General features: G+C 43.3%; 1 protein-coding gene across 1 annotated transcript in view; it reads right to left on the bottom strand.

Moving 5' to 3' along the window:
* Positions 1-21,416, bottom strand: part of npr1b (natriuretic peptide receptor 1b) — a 66,281-nt gene that overhangs the window by 27,292 nt on the left and 17,573 nt on the right. Inside the window, exons 3-5 of the mRNA XM_067509574.1 lie at positions 9,022-9,209; positions 6,293-6,406; positions 1,445-1,580 (exon numbers count right to left, since the gene is read on the bottom strand). Coding sequence (XP_067365675.1) covers positions 1,445-1,580; positions 6,293-6,406; positions 9,022-9,209 — 438 coding nt within the window. The remainder of the gene's footprint in view (positions 1-1,444; positions 1,581-6,292; positions 6,407-9,021; positions 9,210-21,416) is intronic.

The raw sequence follows: 21,416 nt of genomic DNA, 5'->3' as shown, positions 1-21,416 counted from the left end.
ATAATAACGGCGGCCGTGAACTGCAATGACTTTGACCTCAGTGTCAGTCGTCATTTCATACGAGTGGGTGTCACAAAGCTCTCGTGGAGGGATTGGTGCAGGGGGGGGGGGGGGGGGGGAAGCTCTTCAGAGCAAATCACAAGATTTCTCGTTCCGTGTTCAATGCCGAGCGTGAATTTAACAGTCGAAATAGAACTAAATTACAAGTCTCTCTGAATCCCTAACAAAGACTTGGGCACAGGTGAAGGGGCTGCACACACCCAACACATTGGATTTTAATTTAGCCATTTTCCCCAAAACCGCTGCATGAACCTTTTTTATGCATTGCCCCCCTGCGGTCATGTCACCTGCCACCCACCACTTCTTATCATCACACTAAGGCTCCGCCTCTCGGCTGTTATCCAATTACGTTACTAGGTCCTCTCAGCCAATCACCATCGCACCCCAGGATCATTTAATCCACGCTGTCGTCATTCTGTACGATTTCACCGCTTTGTTTACCCTCTTCCGCTTTCAGCTCTTCACACCACCAGGATGTCCGGTTTGAAACGGGGGCCTAACAGACTGTGTTGTGCTTTCAGCCCATTTGACATTTTAGCAACCATCTGCTCTTTGCCAAATTTCTTGCAAAAACAGCATCTCCACCCACCCAACAGCCTCCAGGAGGTCGACGCATTTCTATCAAACTAAAGACCATTTTGCTAATTTGTCCAAATACATTAAATACTCCTAAATCAAAGTGTACATTTTAGGCACATTTTGGTCGTCTTACTTCAAATTCACCGTCGTGGCAAAACAGACGTGAACAAACAGCAATCGCGAAGCACGGCCCACAGCGATCTCAGGGTTTTGATGATGGCTAACAAACAAATCCCAGTGGATCAGTGGATTCTCACAGCGATTTTAATGACTGTATTACTTTATAAAAACCCAACGAGACTTCGCAAACCATGCTGAACTTTGAAGGAACAGAAGTGTGTGACGTGAACAAACAAACCTGTTACTGTATCTAAAGGTGTTTCACACAATCTTATTTTGGATTTGATGTTACATTGAAGCAGTGAAGGTAGAAAATGAATTTAAAATTCATCAAGCTATAGTAGCATATATATTAAAAATACTACAACACTTGATGTTGTACATCTGAATGTACAATACTACATCACTGAATCTAGACCAGCTTCATTCCACTTCCAAACAGACAACCATTCACACTAGTTCATCTCTATCCAGCCATTCACTGCTTGTGGTGTTAAGGGTCGAAGTGGTGCTGCAGCCTATCGCAGCTTTCACTGGACGATAATGCAGCAGCAACATTCACACACATGCAATGTGAGAGTGATTAATACGAGCACCTTTGCCACTTCAAAGAGAATCATCAGAACCATTTGCAATGTTCCAAAGCCCTTTGATGACAAACACTAAAGCTGAGAAACCCACTGACCGTGGAAGGTTCGGTTCCACATCCTCTTGGTGACGACTTTGCCTGGAGGCCGGGTGCCGGCTGCCGACATGGTCTCGTTCAGAGCGTGAGTGTAGAGCATCAGGCCGTCATAGAAACCTCCAGCTATGATGTTCATCTGGAACAAGGAGAAACAGAACAAAACCCATTTTATCGGTGCCTTCTCTTAAATTTCACAAGTTCAGTTTCTGGATCACTTCAGTTTATTCATTTGTTTATGGCTTTTAACTTTCCATCTGCTCCAAGTTATATTTTAAAAAAGGTGAAAAGCACTCAGTGTTCACCCATGTGGCTTATTAAAAAGCTGCATTCGGGTGGACACACTGTGACAGTAAAATTCAGAGACAGGACATCGCAGGAGCCATTTCCTGCACTGATCCGTCGGTAAAAACAGATTGATCCCCCTGTAACTGCATTTGAAACAGGGACCATTAACAGCTGGTATCCATGTCCGTCATACTGGGAGGACACTCAAAACAGCGTGTAGTGGCCATCTCTCCAAGCAGCACTTAGAGCAGAAATCCATGTATGATTGCCCATAATCCTCCCTGATGCTGGCCTCCTGTAATGACTGGTCTGGATGACACTAATAACCCCAGCAAGCACAAACCTTTTCCAATACGATCCCAAAAAGTCGGAGTCAAAAATGTATGACATGGCCAAAATTATGCAGACAATTGATAGTTGATACTTGCTGCTGCCACTGCTTCAGATGATGAGCGCTGTACAAACGGACAGGCAAAGCAAATTGCCAGTACGTGAAAATACTTAACGGTCACGTGGCTTTTTCGCTAGTTTGCTAACGAGAATGGAGCCAATTCCTACTCAGCCACTTTATGCATCCAAGGAAAATGTCAGATACGGTTTAAAAAAAAAAAACGATAAAGTAAATGCACCACTGAAGCAACAGAGTCACACCAACATCAGTATTGAAGTCATTTCTTTTCGCATGTTTTTGGCTGTTAGCAGAGATACCGTGTGCCATAACTTTCAATTATATTGCCATTTAAAAACAGAATATGTCCATTAACATTTCTTATTGCCCTCAGTGATGCATTTAAATTGCTTTTTAAAGACTAACTTTATCAGTTCACTATCATATTGACAAAGTAAAACATGTGATGTACTAAATACTACATTTTAAAAGAGCTGGGAGCAGGAAACAACGACTCATACAATTCTTTTTGACAAACACATCAAAAACATCTTTTGTGACCAAGGATTTATTTTGACTTCACCTAGAAACAGCTGCTTCTGCAGGAGCAAACCTGCCGGCTGCACTTCACCTGCAGAGCTGCACACTCTGAATTCAATGCAACTATAAAAGACAAACCTCATTTCTGTAAGACATTTTTAAAGTCGTTACAATCTGCTGTTCAAAATGGGATATAGTTTTTCCCTTCTGAACGGCACCGACACTGCAGAAGTCCAACGTTAAAGGGTTGCTGAGCTACAGTGGAAGCCTGAAGCAACTGTTCTACCAAAGTTAGATGAAAAGCCCACAAATGCTAACTTTCCCCTGCGGTTCATTTGTGAACTTGTGACCTGTGCAGACTGATGGACCTTTAACTGTAACAGCCAGCTGATGACACAGGCTAAACGTGGCGCTTCAGTGATCATTCGCTGCCCCGGAGCTGTGTGAAAACAGCGTGACACCCTGGTTAAAAAGCCTTAAAAAAAAAAAAAAAAAATACTGAGCTCGTGCTTGTTATGGCCTCGTGTGTCTGATCAGATTTAATAAGGGTTCTTCAGTGTGCAGCCCGAGATCAGCTGCACACAGAAACACACCAGAAAACCGAGTGAAAAAAAAATCTTCTAAAATAAACGAGAGAAAACTTGCTGAGGCCGAGCGACAACGTGACGCTGGTCACACATGCCTGCACCAGGCAAAGGTCACATGTAGTTTATTAAAGTATAATAGCGATGAGTTATCAGTGGTGGAGTCACTGTGTGTTCCCTAATGGTGATTGTTTCATTTGATGTATCCTGCTCCCCCCCCCCCACACTCTTTTATTATTGTGTGTCCCCAAGCTAACTACATTATTGTCCCTCAGCTGTCTGTCTGCTTCTGCTTAAGTGGCTGTATAGAGCTGCCAGACTACCTGCCGACTCCACACACACAGGGTAATAAAAATCTGATTTTTCTCTTTTTATCCTCAGTTGAGAACATGGATCAGTTTTGCGAGTTTCAATTTCATAAACATGTTGGGTGCGTGTTTAGCAATATTTGAAGCAGGATAAAAATTGCTAAATTACACAAAAACAACCCCAAAGATGCACTAGCAGCTCAGTTTGTGTCTCCTAACTCAGCAATTTATTGTTGTCGGGTCGTCAATAAAACTCGTGACTTGCAGTAAAGAGACTTTCAGTCTCAACACTATTTCAGTTCTGGCAGTTTGCCTCCAATCTCCTAAAATATACAGACCCCCTAATTATCTGAAAGGTGTCATTTTTTTTAATCTTGTTCATTTGGGTCAGATGCAAGGTGAGCAGCAGCAGCAACAGTACAGCTCACAGAGGAAGGGTCTCGGTCAGGAGCAGGTAGTTTGAGGTCAGGTAGGCAGCACTCAGCAGGTGCCCAGATGAAGAAGAGACTCTTGAGACTCTTGAGTCTCCTCCACAAGTGCAGAAAAAAAAAATCTCTTTCCACCCTGGATCATGCAGCACATGAGACGCCATAGTGGGCAGGACGTTCTTTTATTCCGCATCATTTAGAGTTAGGAATGGCGACAGGGGCAAAAGGTTGAGGACGTTTAAAAACAACCGAAAACCTGCAAAAAGATGAGCCCAGATTTCTGTTGGAGTGAAAAATGTAACAAACGGCAGTAGACTCAAACAAACACAAGAGCATTTCGTCCATATGTCTGCAACACAAACCCGATCACACTAAGGATTTTCCAGTTTCGGCCTTTAACTGTCGACTCACCACACGGAGGCGTCTCAATCTCGCTCGTTGACATTTCCAGTCACTTTGCGTGAGAAACTGATGCAGTCAATATTTGAGCTGTCAGGTTTTAGAGAGCCATGCGGAAATGATGCATGTGCTCAATGCACGTGTGAGGCAGCAACGCAGTTCAATTTGCGCTGCGATCGAATGTCCATCACAATCGATTAGATTCAGTGTGTGAGTGGACAGAAATCAGTCGCAGATCTGGCTGCTGGTTTCTGTCTCTTTGACTTTTGCACGTTCAGTAACGTGTTCGACATTTCAGCATCAGGGGGAGTAAAGGTTCCCAAATGTCTTCAGGTCCACAAAGACCTGCTGGTCCTTTAGAAACCACCACAACTGACGGTTATTTTAGTTTAGTTTTTCATTCAAATCTCGCCTGGTCCAGCGTCTGTTTACAAGCAGAGAGCAGATTCCTCTCTGCAGCATCTCTCACCGTTATTATGCCGACTTAAACTGGCAAACTGAAAACCTCCTTTCTGCTTCTGAATCACATTAGCAGAAGCCTGATGATTTACTTACTTTAAAATAATCATCTAATTTCAGTATTCATAGTTTTTATAAAAACTACAGCATGACGTCGGGATATTTACATGGCATGAAATCTGCAGATAATCTACATCTTTCTTACAGTCAACAAATCATGTCCAGAGAAACTATTGAAGCACATAATTGAGCGACACTGTTCAAACAAACTGAGCTTAGAGCCTGAAAGTGGACAATGCCTCCAAAACACCCTTTAATGGTTTTCCTGTTGAATTGTGTTTATTTAAACAGAAAATGTGTTTTTTTTTTCCTCGTATTTCAATAAAAGCTACACTGACCGGGTGTTTCAGGAAACTGCTGAGCTTTTAGATATTTGTGAAGTGTTTCTAAAGCTTAGGCCTCAGACTTCAGAGACACAGATAAGACTAGGAGCATTGTGAGACGAGCTGAAAGACAGTACAATGGAAATCAGAGGACAGCCGCTCAGTCTGAAGCTACACCAAAGCAAAGTGTCTCCATCACATTATTCCCCAACAACATGCAAATCTCCATTTGCCTCACGTGGTAATTGTAGTGACACTAATACAAAGCAGCACCTGAGCCGAATCCAGCACCTGCTCACGTCTGTGGCTTCCACACTCGAGGCTACAACCTGCAACCAAGCTTTAAAACTGACAAGTTAATTTATGATCACCCCATTTGGTTACTGTGTGCCACTACAAATTCCAGGATTGGTCCTTTTCGGTCAAATAAAATGTGGAAACACGTCACAGGAAGCATTATCTTTTTTTAGTCTTTTGTCCTCTACAAGCTGTGATGTGAGCAGTTTTTACTTTATAACATCTGTCCTGTCCATCTCACATCGGCTGTTCTGTCTCTTCTATCCGTCTTGTGCCAGTGTGTGTTTTGGCCGCGTCATGTTAAACCCCAGCGATCAGAAGACGCCATCATCCAGCTGCACCTCTGTAATTTGTTATTTTCCATCTGCTGAATCTGATTGTGAACCCAGCTTCTCCCCCCCCCCTAAAGCTGTCAGACGTTATGTTTTATGACCTAATTTCCTCTGATTTCATTGAATCATATTCGTCTTTGTCCACAGGCAGTGACGCCTGAGGACATGTTTGTCCGTGCAACACAAATGGATGCTGATAATTCAGATTTTCTACGTTCTGTTTCACTACAGCAACAGTCTTATGGTGAAGACATTTACAGAAATTGGACACTGACTCCTCTGAGGAATAATTATAACCGCTTTCAGAGAAAACAAGCTTTAAAAAAAAAAATTAAAAATAACAATTTTTGTGGTGTCCTTTCATAAGAACAAAAAAGGCTTTTGATTGCATGGCACAGAAGAAAGCACTTTATATTCATGCTCACATCACACACACACGTCTCACCAGCGTATCCTCTATTGTGTAGTTGAACATAGTCTTGGCGTCTGTCTTCAGGTTGCTAACAAACTCTTTGTACTCTGGGTTCTGAGGCTCTCGGTACGTCAGGATCTTCACACTCTGGAAACAGGAAGAAGAGAATTTGTTAAAGCACCTGATCGGCACAAACCCATCACCGTGTAAAAGCTGGAGGTTTTCCCACTATCAGCAAGTAAACATGTTGTTCCCCATGAAAGGGAAATTAAATGGGTGCGTTGATTGCATTTGGAAAGGAAACAGGAAAGGAGTTGTTGCTCTGTGCCGCTTAAGATACACAAGTATGAAGCAGTGCAGACAGAAGTCCGATATAATCACAGGAAAAAGTGACTTAGCTGCAAAGTGACTAAGAGATGCTGAATAACAGCAAAGAGAAAGTAAAGCAACACACACACAAAAAAAAAACTCAGATAAGAAAAGCTTTTCGTGCCAAAAGTCCCTTATGGACTAGTCCTGTGTCTTGTTGGACACTGTCTACCTTCCTATGAGACTTTTTCACTCTCTATAAGTCATTGATTTAGGGCGTCAAATATTTAAACATTAGCGTTTCCATTGTACTACAGTGAAAGCTCTGAGAGTCGATCACCAACACAAACGCTACTCAAGGCGTCACTTTTTGACACCGCAGGAAAGACATCAGACCGATAACCACCTGAGCTTCATCTACTCTGTGACCATTTCTCCATCATGATAAATAATCTAATCAAAGTTTCGCTGTGTTTCACGTGGAGCTTTTTACATGTGAGTTGACCAAACGTCCATCGGTTAATCGATGAATCGGCATTGAACGAAGACACTGATGCCGGTGTTCGATGGCTTTGGAAATCACTGACGACAAACCGTGTGTGGGTTGAGTATTTACTGGAGAATTTCAATGATGTCTGCAGAATGACAACATGAGCCACCGACTGAGTCGATCAAGCAAATTCCTTCCCTGTGAGAAAGCAGCTGAAGGTTGCTGTGCTCCGTCAACCTGTTGCCTCCCTATAACAACAGGCTCATGTTATTTGAGAGCAGCTCCTCTGTTTTCTTTTCTCTTGGTGATCGCTCACCCACGTCGCAGCCTGGCTCATCCTTCATCTTGTTTCGTGTTGATTCAGGGGCAAGCGCTTCACCTGGCTGCACACAGCCCCAAATCATTTACAGCTTAGCAGCAACGCTAACTCTAACCCGAGTCTGCATGCACGATTAACACGTGTGTGTTCAGCTCTGACACTTAATGTTCCCCAACGTATAGATGTCAGTGAAAAATCTTAATAGATCTTAGTTTCAAACCCTGAAATTCTCCAGCTTTGCCCATTTTACAAAAAGGATGCTGCAAGAACCAACCAACTTATCAGCTTTAGTGACTTTGCACGCTGCTGTATCATTGTGGCTTAAGCCCCCTGTCAGCACACGAAGTGGTTAAAACCAGCAATGACCTTTGACCCGTAGTTTTTCCTTTATTACTGTACACGTTTTGCCATAATTACCATAATCAGTGTTGTTTAAAATACAGTTCTCTTAGTGGAGTACTTTTACTATTGTACTTTAGAGATAATCTGCTTAGTACTTTTCTTGAGTAAAAGATATTTTATCCAAAGCTACTTACACGGCAGCGAAAATCTAAGTCAAGGAGAAAAAGTCAAAGTAAATTTCCATCAGAAAAGAGTTTAGATTTAAGTTTTTTAGACCCATGTTAAACAAATCTGGACCACTTTGAAATTTTTTAAATACAGCCGGTCAGCTGGATTGAGACTTGACACTTCATTTGGAGCAAATAGCTGTGCTACACATTGAGGCTTAATTTTCTCCATGAAAAACTACATGTAGGAATCTGCTCTTTGGGCTTTGTGAATGTGTGTCTCGAGTGCTTTCCTGTCTCTCAGCAGTCTGAGTCTCTGTGGAGCTGCAGGGAGAAAATTAAAGCACTTTATAGCCCAAAGAGAAGAGAAGAACGAGCTTGAGAGAGGGTGGGGGGGGCTGGGGGTGCGGGGACGAGTCAAATAGATCACATTAATAGAACAGAAGCAGACAATTATTGCTCTCGGGAATGGACGCTGTACGTGAATGAGTGTGTGTGTGTACATTTACGTGTGCGGTGTAGGGTCAGTGGAGAATAAAGCCAATTTCACTAACAAAAGGGATGAAGATGAGGGGGCTGGGTAATCAGACTCCGCACCCTGACCTCAGCGGCCGGTTGTGGTTAAACCCCTCACTGATGTCATCTTTAGCAACACACAGCTGAGAGTGGCAGCTTCAGAGTGCTGTGTGTGTGTGTGTGTGTGTGTGTGTGTGTGTGTGTGTGTGTGTGTGTGTGTGTGTGTGTGTGTGTGTGTGGAACTCCGACAGCTCTGTAGCATCACAAAATGAAGAAAGAAAGAAATCCAATTTAGCATAATGCTCCTGGGATGGGGATTATCTCTGCATCTAATTTTACATAATTTGTAAAACAAATGGGGAAACAGACTTTACAAAAAGATGGCGAACAATGATGCAATGTGTCAATGTGTCCCAAGTTTTGATGAAATCAAATCAAGGCCGTCTGACACAGCATCGATTTTCGTGTAATGAGTCATTGTGCGTCTGATTTCCTTGAATTCTGTCACTTTGAGGTCAAATTCTTGACAGTTTCATCACGTCAGCATATGAGCTGCCATGATGTCCACTGTATTTTAAAGGAGTCTGTCTGTGCAGCGTTTGGGAAATTAACTGTATACCTGAAAGGCCTCCTTGGCCGCGGCGTCGTCCTCGTCCCCCCGCGCCCAAGGCTGCCTGTGCTTGGAGTTCAGGCTGTCTCCAAACACGTCGATGTAGAAGAAGACGTACTGCTCGTGAGGAAGATCGGCCCGGCGGAAGTGAACCATCAGCTTCCTGAAGACGTCAGGAGAGCAGCAGACGAATATCACTGTTAAAAAAAAGCCAGGAAGCAGCTTTTAGTCGGTGTTCACAAAAGCTGCTGAGCACATTAGAGATGACATTTAAACTCATTTTGATCTTAGCTGACAATGTTTGATCTTGTGGCAGGACAGACCTTTACCAACAATTGGCAACTCATCTGGTGACTGCATCACAGTCAAACACACACACACACACACACACACACACTTTCTACAGCAGGTAAAAAAAAAAAAAAAAAAAAAAAAACCTTTACATAAAATGAGAGCATTAGGACATTTTTCGTCACGCTGTGCTTGAAAATCAACAGCAGCACTGTGATTTAACTAAATTTAGATGAGTAAAACCTTTTCTTTAGGCAAAAGGTAAATTCTACATCCCTGGATCTGCTACTAAGAAACCATTTGCATTTGTGCAGATCATTATGGCAGGAAGACGAAAAAAACGATTCCTTTATGTAGGAATTCTACTGGTTCCACCATTAGAAACCTCCAACACAGTCTCAGTGTTGTTGACTCTTACCAGCCGAGTGTATCTGCAGGCGTCACTTCGCTTCGTGGCTTGTTTCAGGATCATTTACTTTATTCCTGCTTCTTCATTAATGACCCGACTTTGTCTTTACAGCCAGGTCTAACAAGGACAGACAACACTACACAGCTCGCTCCCATGTGACCTCATAAACTTAGAACTAAACCTCAGATTTGACCAAGAGTCCATGGAACCCACTTCTGACTTCCTTTTCAAAACCAAATGTTTGGGGTGGGGGCTCAGTGTGACCCAATGAGCTGTCAGTTATAGCGAGAACGCGAGTTTGATTGGTGAGAGCGTGTAGCAAGTTGGGATTATTGGCAATGAAGGAATAAAACCTGATTGGTCGGGCTGTTCAGACACACCCACTGGTGTGAAACCACCACGGGAAAAAATGACAAAATATCCACGGCACCTTAATCAAAGCCTTCATAAACATTCAGTACTGGGGCTACAACACTTCTTTGACTTTATACTTTTAATCTCATACATCTTTTTAATTTGAAATATTGCTGTTTAGTTAAAGAAGGGATGCGGAATATTTAAATTTCTGCTGAAATCTGTTAATGTGCTTTGAGGACTATAGGTCGAGTCAGGTGATTCAAAAAGGCAACAATGAGGTGACAGGGATTTTGCCTGCGTTGTAAAGAAAGGGGGAGATTGGTTAGATCAGCAGAGCTGCAGCTTCGGGCTTCATTCGGTGGTTTGTCCACGGACGTGTGGACAGGAGCCTGGACTGCTAATGCAGCAATTAGTGGACAACCGCTCTACTGCTGAGGATAATACTAAATAAAATATTCAGTTTCATGCAAATATGCATTTTAAAGTAGACTGAATGTACAATATAAGATTTTATTTTCGATGATCTGCTTGAATGTGACTGTGAATGTGTGAGTGGCTGTCTGTCTGTGAGACAGACTGGACACTTGTCCCCGTGAGGATCTATCCACCTTTCCCCTAATGACAGCTGGGATAGGCTCCAGCCTCCCAAGACCCTGAACATGATAGGGGGATACAAAAAAGGGTTGATGATACCAGGCCATAGTTTCCCTTGTGATCACCTCTACCCAGCGAACATTAGCACATTTCTACATTATTTTTCTTTTTATTCCAATGGGGTTGTAGAGTGTGGCAATCATAGAAACCGTCAAACCAAGGAAATGGTGAAATTCTGGAGCAGCCGTGATCAACAACACGCACAAAACGCCCAGAAATAAACAAAAAGTGACGGAAAACAGCCACAAAAAGTGAAAACATCCAAATACAAACATACAATGGGCACAAACAGATTAATAATGACTAAAAGGAAAGGGTCCGGTTTCCTCCCACCATCTGTAACCTGTCCATGGGTTTAAAGTCATTGTTTAGTTCCAGATCAGTAAAGAGCATCACTTTCCTAATTCGGCTTTGTTTTGCACACTGAAAACACTTCGTTCCTAAAAAAACGTGTACAGTGAATTAAAGTCTTTCACTGACCTGTTGCAGCCTTTTAAAGCTGACAGACTGGCAGCAGTACAAAGCCATTAGAGCGACAATATGAGCAAGATGCCAAACCCCGACCCAGAGCAGCAGGACGGCGATCAGAAGGTCATTTCTACAACCAGACTTAAGAGCAAAGATCCAATTAGCAGCGACAATCTCCAGTGTCTGCTTTAATTTTCTGTTTCGTCTGCTGTCAACTGAGCCCCCCCCTTTTTTCTTGGAGAAGAGAAAATAATAATCAATAAAGTGGCCGTGTGCCGGCGCCATCATCCACGCAGCAGCCGAGGCCGCCCAGAGTGACTCAGGCAGCTGGAGGCGAGATTAGCTCCCGCCTCCACCGCTGCTGATCACACTGACTCATCCGTCAGGGGGACATCAATGAGATTTATCAAGTGTGCGTGTGCTTTGTGCTGATTCTCGCAGAGCATCATCTGCTCACTTCTGTAGTTACACGGGAAAATCCATTAGGCCTCTGAGCCAAAGAGCCTTCGAGCTGAGAGATTGAACCAAATCAATAAGTTATTGGTGGAATTTATAGGTAAAACGACACCATCCTGCTCTCAGCCTACACTCGGGTTCGCTTGTCACGCATTTTTACATTCAACTCATTTGAAATAGAGTGTAGACATGTCACTGTCGGTGTTGTACCAGGATGGAAATCAGAGTCATTTGCATTAATTTTGGTGTGAGGCTGCCAGATCTATGGCAGTGCTGGATGAGGTTGCAAGACCCCCCCCCCCCTCCCCCGCTGTCACCAGTCATGGTTAGTTTGCATTTAATTCCAATCGGGGAAATGGGAAATAAATAAAAAGAAACATGTGAATAAGAAGAAATACTGTGGGAATCTAGAGGAATAAACACTGGGGGATGCGTGGTAACACAGGCAGGAAGTGGCATGTGGTTGGGTGGTCGCTAATCCAGTCAATGTTTCAGCTTAGTAGTGGCCTAAAGTCAAAAGCTGGACACAGATCAGCTAAGCAGACAGGGGGACAACAAACCGAGCTCAGCTCCACGGTGTTAAGTCAAACTGCATGTGTTATAAAACCGGTTTCGCAGGAAGTCCAGATGTGTCAGGCTGCATATTTTTAAAACAGATTTAATGACACCGTTAAACCTTTTACAAGATCCGGAACATTTCGGGACATTTCTCTGTCGGAAACGATCATTCTTCAAAAACTCCACACCCGTGTCCCGTCTATTCTCTGGCAGATAGTCGCCCTGCTCTTTTTCTCAGATGCTGAGTGTCTCTCAGATGCTTCCTCCCAGATCTGAATCTCCATATCGGAGCCCCATAACGTCTCCGGGGGCATGATGACATCCCCTCCAGCTCGCCGCTCCTGTCCCACTGTTGTCTCACGCTTTAATACCCTCGAAGCAGGAAGTGAAAGGAGAAACCCCAGAAACCACGTGGGGCTAAAAGCTTTTCTCTGACTGAACGCAGAAATCCTTCCCCTCTGTTGGAAGCAAATCGCTCGCTTTAATTGCTCTGAGCCAAATGAACTCCGCACTGTCCAACCTCAACGCTGTGGCTCTCGAATAACAAAGATGCAAAGTGACCAGAACCACAAAAAGTCTGACTGGTTTCAATGGTTGGTGGCAGCTTTGTAAAAACTACCTGTATGTTGATGATGTGATTTAGTAGTTTAGGAGTCAACTTGACACAACAGCAAAGCTACAGGATACAGACACAAGAGTCCTACAGGAGGACAACCTCTGTCATCTGACCCCTGCACACTTCCTGAATCATGAAGATCTATAGAGATTAGAAGCAGAGCAGCAGCCACAATACAGTACGCTGCACTTTCCACGTCCGAGTGCAGGTCTGAAGATGAAGGATCTCATATCACTCTCAACAAACATCAGACCTGCACACTACAGGTTGACAGAGACACTAAAAGCATGAAACTTCCTGGAACCTGAGCATCTCGCTCTGATCATGTTTGATGATTGATTCCGCCATAAATATAATCACGATGCTTCTTTCCGAGGACAAAGCAGCAGAGAACGGTCGTGCAGGAAAATAGGATTTGAGGAAAAGTAATTATCTTATACCTTGTTGCTCTTCACTTCACCTGAGTGATTCCCACTGCTGTCTGTGGTCTTAATGCTGTGCTTAAGCTTAGTTATATGGTTTTGTGTCCTCGGGACCACAAGATTCACTCTGACCCTTTAGGAAACACACACAGGGGCAAAAGAAAGCTCTTAACACATGTGGGCATAAGAGGCTAATTAAAAAAAACAGGAAGGCAAATGAGAAAGAAATGTCCGATAAAGCATCAGACAAGTTTCTGAAAATTAAATATCCCTCAAACAATGGCAGTAGCCGTTTGGTTGAGTGTAGTGGGACTAATTCGCGGCTGCCTGTGTCTCACAGTTCTGCTGGTTTCTTTGTCTTTTTAAAAGAAATATTTGTTTCATTTATGTGCAAATGCTTTTATGCTCAGTGAAACTTAACACTGCCATTAATATCTATATCCATATTTTCTTTTTAAGCTGGGCAAGCTACTGGATGCCTTAAATTTCCCTTTGGATCAATAAAGTATTATTGATGTCTCTCTGTATTGGCACTGGGATAGAATGGATACCCCTACTCCCAGCTGTCGCTAAATCTCTCGCAATATTGAATGGATGGAAGGACATTGTTGACGTGGAGCTTTCGCACAGAACAGAGGACACTATCAACACGCAAATGAAATTCTTTGTCTGTCCAGGCAAAGACATCTTCAAGTGTAGTGTTATCGGTTACTGCCACCACCACTTTGTGTACTGACATAGTTTCCCCAGGACACACTTCAAGGCCAAGCTGGAGGATTCAAATGTACAAACTCCAGAAGCAGCTTTGGAAACAGCTCTGGTAAAATAAAGGTCATGACAAATGTCACTGCCTCTAACCTTTCACATTCCAATTGTCTAGTTGTGTGTGTTTAATTTAAATGAGTGACGATCCCTGTTCAAAGGCCTAATGAGATGCTGTGATCTTCTCAGCCACCCCTGGGTTGCTTCCCTGTCGGGAACATTCAGTGCTCTGCTAATTGCATTGATTTTTGCAGAATAAGCGATGTTTATCATTAAAGCTGCAGCCGTGAAATGTCAGGTGTCGCGTTCTAAAGATGTCTGACTCCAAGCCGACATGTTATCAACTTCTACATCAAAAGCAACATGATGATTCACTTGAAGCTGTGTTTATGTCCACCAGGTAAACCCCCCCCCCCCCCCCCCCCCCTTTATTTTTATAGCTCTGTTTGGTCTCCACCACTTCCTGAGGGAAGGCTATTTAACAGCTCTAACTGTCTGTCTGCCAAACAAACTTGGACGCTGCAGAAGGCAAAGCATTGAGCTGGTTCAGTGGGTAATGGGTTTGTAGATACAGGGAACAGGAAGTGGTGATGATGTGGCCCCTGCTGACACAGCTGGATCCCAGCCATTAGCAGTCAAAGAAGAAATCTGTTTTTACATAATTGTTGGGGACAAAAGTAAATCTAAAGATCAGAGTCACACTCAAGTTTCTCAGGAATATGCATAACTGACATCAGCAACAACAAGGGTTTTATGTAATAACTAGAACGTTACCTGAAGTTCACTTTGTTTTACATTTATTTTGCCTTCAATTTCCTGTGTAGACTCTACAGTTCGTGTTGTCCACACTTCTCACCCCGAATCTGTGTTTTGTTGGGACTTATTTTTTGCTTTTCTTTTTGTGTTTTTACAGCGAAACACCGGTCGCCACCATATTTGTTTTGGTAGAAGTGTGTGTAAGAATTTCCATTCTAGCAGGATTTGTTTAGCTGCAGTTGATTGAGGAGTTACTGTCCAGCAACTCATACTAGAAGCAAAACAGTTCAGTGCTTGTATCGGTACTTGTATCGGCAAGTACTCAAATGAAAGTACTTGTACTCAGTCTTGGAAAAAGTGGTATCGGGATGTCCCTGACTAAAACACACCAGAGCAGCAGGAAAACTTCCTCCGTCTGCAGTGACATTGATTACCAAAGACAGACAGGAGAGAGAAATGGACCCACAGTCCATGAAGACGTCTGTCACTTTCTACAAAAATCCCTTTCAAACGATTTTCGTTTGACACAAAATTCAATCGAATGCAACCCTCATAACGCAATACAGCCACCACCCCCCACCGCCACATTGCAGGTGAGTCCTCACGTTTGTCGTCGTGTAAGAAAACTGCTTTTTGCACAGTCAGCAAACACTTTCTTTATCTTAATTGATAATTAGGCCATCTACTGTGTAGAACCCCAAATCCTCCCACATGCTTCTGAGTTGGCCGATCAGCACAGCATTGCTCGCTGGCATCCCCCATTTTTGTTGTTTCAAATATAATGCTAGCAGATCAGTTTACTGAGAGGTCAATCGAGGCAGTGGATGACGCTGATGGTGAATTTTAAGAACGTCGTCTGACACGGCAAATGGCATCAAACCGCCTCATGCTTAGACATACAGGGCATTTTTGCATTCAGACTAAGTTTGAATATTTGTTTTTTTTACCACGTTTGAATAAATGTTTGAAACTGAAAAAAACTCTTCTCTTGTCTTCTTCCTGTTATGATGCACAGTCTTAATATCCTTAGATCAGAGGAAACCAATGTCTTAATAAGGACTGTTTGTCTTGACTGTGTCTTCATCATGGCTGACACAGCTAAGGGCGTCTCGTTGCTGCCATCAGTTTCCCTAATGTTCTGGTGCATGATGCGAGTACTGGATCCTGCTTCGTACACAAATCAGGTTCCCTCTCAGTCTCTTTAATTAGATAGCTGTGTGAGAGAAGTGAGACAGCTGCCAGCTTCTTCATTAGCTCCCAAGACTTTCAATTACACTCTGTCTTGTTTCTCTTTTTTTGTTTTGGCTGCTTCTTTTTTTCTTCACTCCACCAAATCAGAGCAAGAGGTCAACGCTGAAGATGGAGCCCCCGCCTCCATCCACTCCACCTCAACATCATTATCTGACTCCAAGTCCACCGTAGAGCAGCCGGCTCACCTTACTGTGCAGGCGCTGTGTCATCTGCTCCTTTCAGCTTCGTCTATGTTTAGACTGAGAGCTGAAATGTTTTTTTCACATAGGTGAAAAAGAGAGAATGAGGCAAAATATTTTCTATGTCATTCTTGTTGTCAGCAAGTGATGGTCTAATGTTACTATTCCTCTGAGCCACACTGGGTGACATTTTACTGTTGAAATGGTCAACGTAACACTAAAGTATCAATACAACTGCACAGAGATACTCAGATACATAAAACTGCCACATTTGCACAGATTTCTCTGAGCCACGCGTGGACAATTAGGACAATAATCAGTGCAACAGTCAAATGGGGCGTTCCATCAAAGGCTGCTTTGTTGAGATAAGTTCTTTGCTTTTTTTAACATCGGACAAAAGTTAAACATTTTGTTCCCTCTGCGTTTCTTACCATGCCACCCGTGAAGAGTCGACACTGGCTGATGACAACAGTAGACAGGTGCATAGACTGTTCTGACAGCGATCGGGTCGGTAGACGCCAGAATCGTAGTGGTCCCTGGTGGCTGTTGATTCAGCCCGTTATCAATCCCGAGGCTTCAAAAAGCGCTACTTTGTCCATTTAGTCTGCGTAACATGCTGACACTTAGGGTAGTCATTTGCGTCGGTAATCGACACTCAGAGCTTTGATTGAAGTATAATGGAACCCAGATGCTTCATTATTCGACGCCAAAAGCATTAACGCAGAATACTGTATGAAGTGACAAAGTTTTGAAGGGAGGTGGATGGAGGGACACAGGATTTTCCCACAGGAGAGTGGGATTTGACTGTAGTGCGAGAGGTTGCAAGATAAATTACGTACAAACAAAATGCTTCATAAACCATAGTAGCCATTTGCACCATGTTGTGTTATGATCATCATTAAAGCGACAACGACTCAAATCTCGGGCCTTTGTGTCTTGCACATGGTTTTTTGTTAATGTCATTTATATGGTAACTTAACTACCCTGAAGTTTTTGTGCCTTGTTGTCTTTTGAACTAACCTCATCCTAACGCAGTTACTGTGTGTATATGAAGTCGTTCCTGTCATGTCAAATGGTGGCACTCATGAAGCATCCTATACGGATGACGGTGCTCCTGGAGCATCCTATACGGATGACGGTGCTCCTGGAGCATCCAATAGTAGGGCGTCAAAGGGTAACTGTGGCAAAAAAAGCTCAGATGTGAAAAAGCGGCACAATTTGATGAGAATGTGTGACATCCTGCAATCACATCTTTAATCTAGCTGAAAGTTTATTTTTTTATTTTTTTACATCGTCAGAACATCTGCATTCCAGCACCAAGCCCAGGTGTGCTTAATAGTGAGAGGAAATGCAAAGTGTAGCCACTTCCACATCCCTTAGTGCAATTAAAAAGGAAACATTTGCTGCTTACAGCTTCTCAAATTTTAGCAGTTGTGTTTTCTGTTGCCTGTGTCCTACTGACACATCAGATTGAATCGGCACTTTGCTGTCTGGTAGCGTAATGTTATAAAAGGATAAACAGTTTATGATTAAGTTGTGAGCATGTTTTTAATGGAAACTAGGCATCAGATTTAATTTGTGAGAACGCAGTGAAAACATTAAGCTGCCCAAACTCTGCACCACAGTGGAGAGTTATTTTGGTCCAAGAGGGTCAGAAAGTGAATATTGTGCTGGGCAGCAAACAGCAACGTCCAAATAGGATTTATCGCCAAAAGAAGCCTCGAGTGCCCGCAAACGTGGACGTACTGTAATCATCACAAGGTGGAAAAATCTGAATTGTTTTAAAATTTTGGGTTTTTGAGACACACAATGTCAGATGTTCTTGATAAACATTTTTCTCCGTGCGGCAAGTTTAAATTATCTTCTGGGCATCTCACAAGTTCTCATTTCTCATACTCATGTTTCTCAAGCGTATTTTAAAAAACATTTCATATTTGCAACTGACTGCTGTGTTTATTAAACACCGATCGCTTCCATATTTGTTTTGGCAGATGATCGAGAGTATTTCCATTCTCGAGTACTAAAATGTAAATACTTGTACTCAGTCTGGGAAAAAAATTATGAAATCCCTGATCTCAGCCCTACGTCTTTGTCTCTGTGTCATCTCAGATGAGGAGGTTTACACCACCCATCAGCAGGAGAGCTGAAAGTATGAAGGTCCCAAGATGGAGGAGAGAGACAAGCTTAGAGAAAGATAATTACTCCTCTTACTCGCGTTCACTTAGTCTCCAGCTGATTCTCCTTCATGACCTCAGAGCATCGATTTCAACTATGACCCGAAAGCTGAAAAACCTGAATGTGTGTCAAGGAAAACAAGAAACGTCTGTCTTTGCTGCCTGCAAGGCTTCATACTAATCTATGGTGCAGACCCATGCTCACATTGTGTCGGAGCAGCTGTCAGTACCTGCTGAGATCCCTACACTGTTTAAAATCACCCCAAAAATATGTCATTACAGCTGTTTAACATGAGCTGTCATCAGTGTTCTAAAAGCAAACGGAAACACTTACATCACTGCTGTGGACTCTTATCAGTGGCGGATGGATCCACACTTGGGGCTTTAGTGAGTATGTCTGGCAGCAGGAGAGTGCACAGTTTCTGGGCCTGAATCCAAATAAACCACGGTGGGAGTTAATGGTACTGAAGGACCACTGCAACAGTACGTACTTTCCGACCAAACAGTTCTAGGAACTGGTTTTTTCTAGGAACAGTTTTTTGTTTTTGTTCTTCGACGCAGGCTGGCCGAGTCTGCAGACCTGTATAATATCCACTAAAACACGTTTTGTCAACTTCCTCCTGAGGCAAATAGTAGTAATAGTAACTTTATTGTCCTATTTGACAATAAAGTTACTATTGATTGATATGAATAGGGAAGCGTATGAATCTTTTGGATCAGGAAGGTCTGAACAGGATGTAGATTAAAAACTGCAAATGAGCCAAATGAGCAGCAGCACTGTGGAGGTGTGTTTACCTGCTCAACATCTCTTTGCTTACTGCGGCTGTTGTTCTTTAGCTTGGAGGCATCAGTGACATTCATTTCAGCACTGTTCATCACGACGTGGACTGAGTGCACATCCAGTCACATGTAGTTTTATCCTGATCGTCGTGATTTGCATGGATCATGTTGTAATGATTATGTGAGTCACTCATGATAAACAAATAGTTGTGGCACAGAGGAACAAACATTATTGGGCTGTTTAATACGCAACACTTAGTTGGTTTAGTCCATTTCTAATCAATATTTTCATAAAGCATCAAATGACAAACCCGTGTGACAACGTAATGAGCCTATCAGCTGCTTTTGTAGATCTAGTCTTTACAGAGCTTTAAAGCACGTTCCAGCTCCTCGTTCAGTGTCTGGACCACAACGTTCAGTTTTACGGCTCTTTTACTGCGGATTTCAGCAGCCACAGGAAAAAAAGCTGTTTGCAGAGAAAAGGCTCTAAAAGCCATTGTTGGCTACCTGCTCAGCAGCAAACTGCAGACAGAGGCAGTTCGTCTACCAGCCTGCTTCTGCAGAAGTGCTTGACACATAATGGACAAGCTTCAGGAACCACCTTCATCGATACACTTTGCAAAACACTCTCCACCTTGTGATCTGTGTGGAGGTGAGAAAGGAACCATCTCTTAGGACACCTCACATCACCTTTGTTTGGAGCAGCGAGTGGCATCTTAACCCAAAGCCAAGACAAGCGGCGAGGAACATGTAGCGCTGCACGTTCTGCACGCGGGACTGTGCATGTACAAACCATAGGCAAAGCAGCGTTAGCTTAGCATTGTCACACCACTCTCACTCAACACGTTACATTGCTGAACTTAAATAGCACTTTTTGTTTCTCTGACATTAACCTTAAAGCGAGCTTCAAAGACCAGGAGTGTTGGGCAGCAGATACGTTTGCAGGATATGTAATGGAGGTTGGTCAGAAGACGCAGCAGTTTAAAACACCATCGCTCAGGGCTGAGGTCTCTCTTTGAGGGAGGTACTTGGCTGAGGCTGGAGCTGTGGGGGACTGAAAATGAAAATGAGTCCCACTGCTGAGGATGATCATGACCTACCAGGACAACAACTCTGCAGCCCCCCCAGCTCATACTCTGGCCTCATTTCATACTCCAGTACGCACAGCATCAGTCCACAGCTGGAAACAGACATATTGACCACAGCAAACCATTTTTAACCCATGTACTGCACATGTGTACTGTTCATTTACATTGTTGTGCGAAGAAGCCACGAACAAAAACACTAAAATGCTGTGTATGAAAATTCTGCTATCTGTCTGTCTGTCTGTCTGTCTGTCACAGCGACTTAAGGTCCTGTCAAGCATTTGTGCAGCCTCTTGTCCTCTGCAGCAAATAGGGAGGGGGCGGCTGGGGGCTGCTGTAAAATTAGTCAATTCGTCTTTTTTCTGCATATTGTCAACATGTTATATGATACATGCAGGAACTGTCCACTTCCCATTGAGGTTGTTTTGATGCCATCATGCTTGTTCAAAGACCAGAACTTTCACTTTAGTTTGATTCCACTATTCTCACTGTCTGCAGAATGTCTAACCGCCCGACTGGATCGATACGGCCGCCTTCTCCCAGCTGGCTCCGACATTCCAGTGTATTAATCTTTAACTACTGCCATAAGGTCGGGAGCAGCAGCAAGGAAGAGGAAACGAGGGATAAAGCACGACCCTGGGAGTAAATTTGTTCGGGATGATTGGCTGCCCGCTTTGCCGCCATGACGACGGGATGAGTTGGTGACCAGGACGTGCCGGAAAGATGGAAAGCAGGATGTTTGAGGTTCAAATCTCCTTTGCCCAGAGTCTACTTTGGCAACGGTGACTTCGGGGGTAATGCCAGGACTTTAGAAATACCCACGGCAACATCCTTTCTTTATTATTGGAGTTTCATGTTTTATTTATTTAGCAAAAGTCCTCAACTAGATTTTCTTGTAAAACTGATTTCCCAACCTCAAGGGTCTAAATGCTGCCGAGAGTGAAGGAATTAAATTGTGGTGAAAAATGGAGGCCTTTATTAGGGCTGGACAATGAAGCTGAGCCATGGGCAGCTTATCAGAAAATGGGCCATAGAGGCACAAAATAACACGACCCCTAGACTGAAGGAAACACACAAGAGCTGCAAATGAGCCCCCAGACATGTAGATCACAATTGTCTCTGTGTGTATTTGTGGTCGTTTTCTGTCTCTTTTGGCCTTTGTGTTTTCATCACATTGAAGTCGTCG

Source organism: Channa argus, chromosome 7 (assembly GCF_033026475.1).
Source record: "Channa argus isolate prfri chromosome 7, Channa argus male v1.0, whole genome shotgun sequence".
In the NCBI taxonomy this organism is placed as follows: domain Eukaryota; kingdom Metazoa; phylum Chordata; class Actinopteri; order Anabantiformes; family Channidae; genus Channa; species Channa argus.
This window is presented reverse-complemented; position numbering and strand designations above follow the sequence as displayed.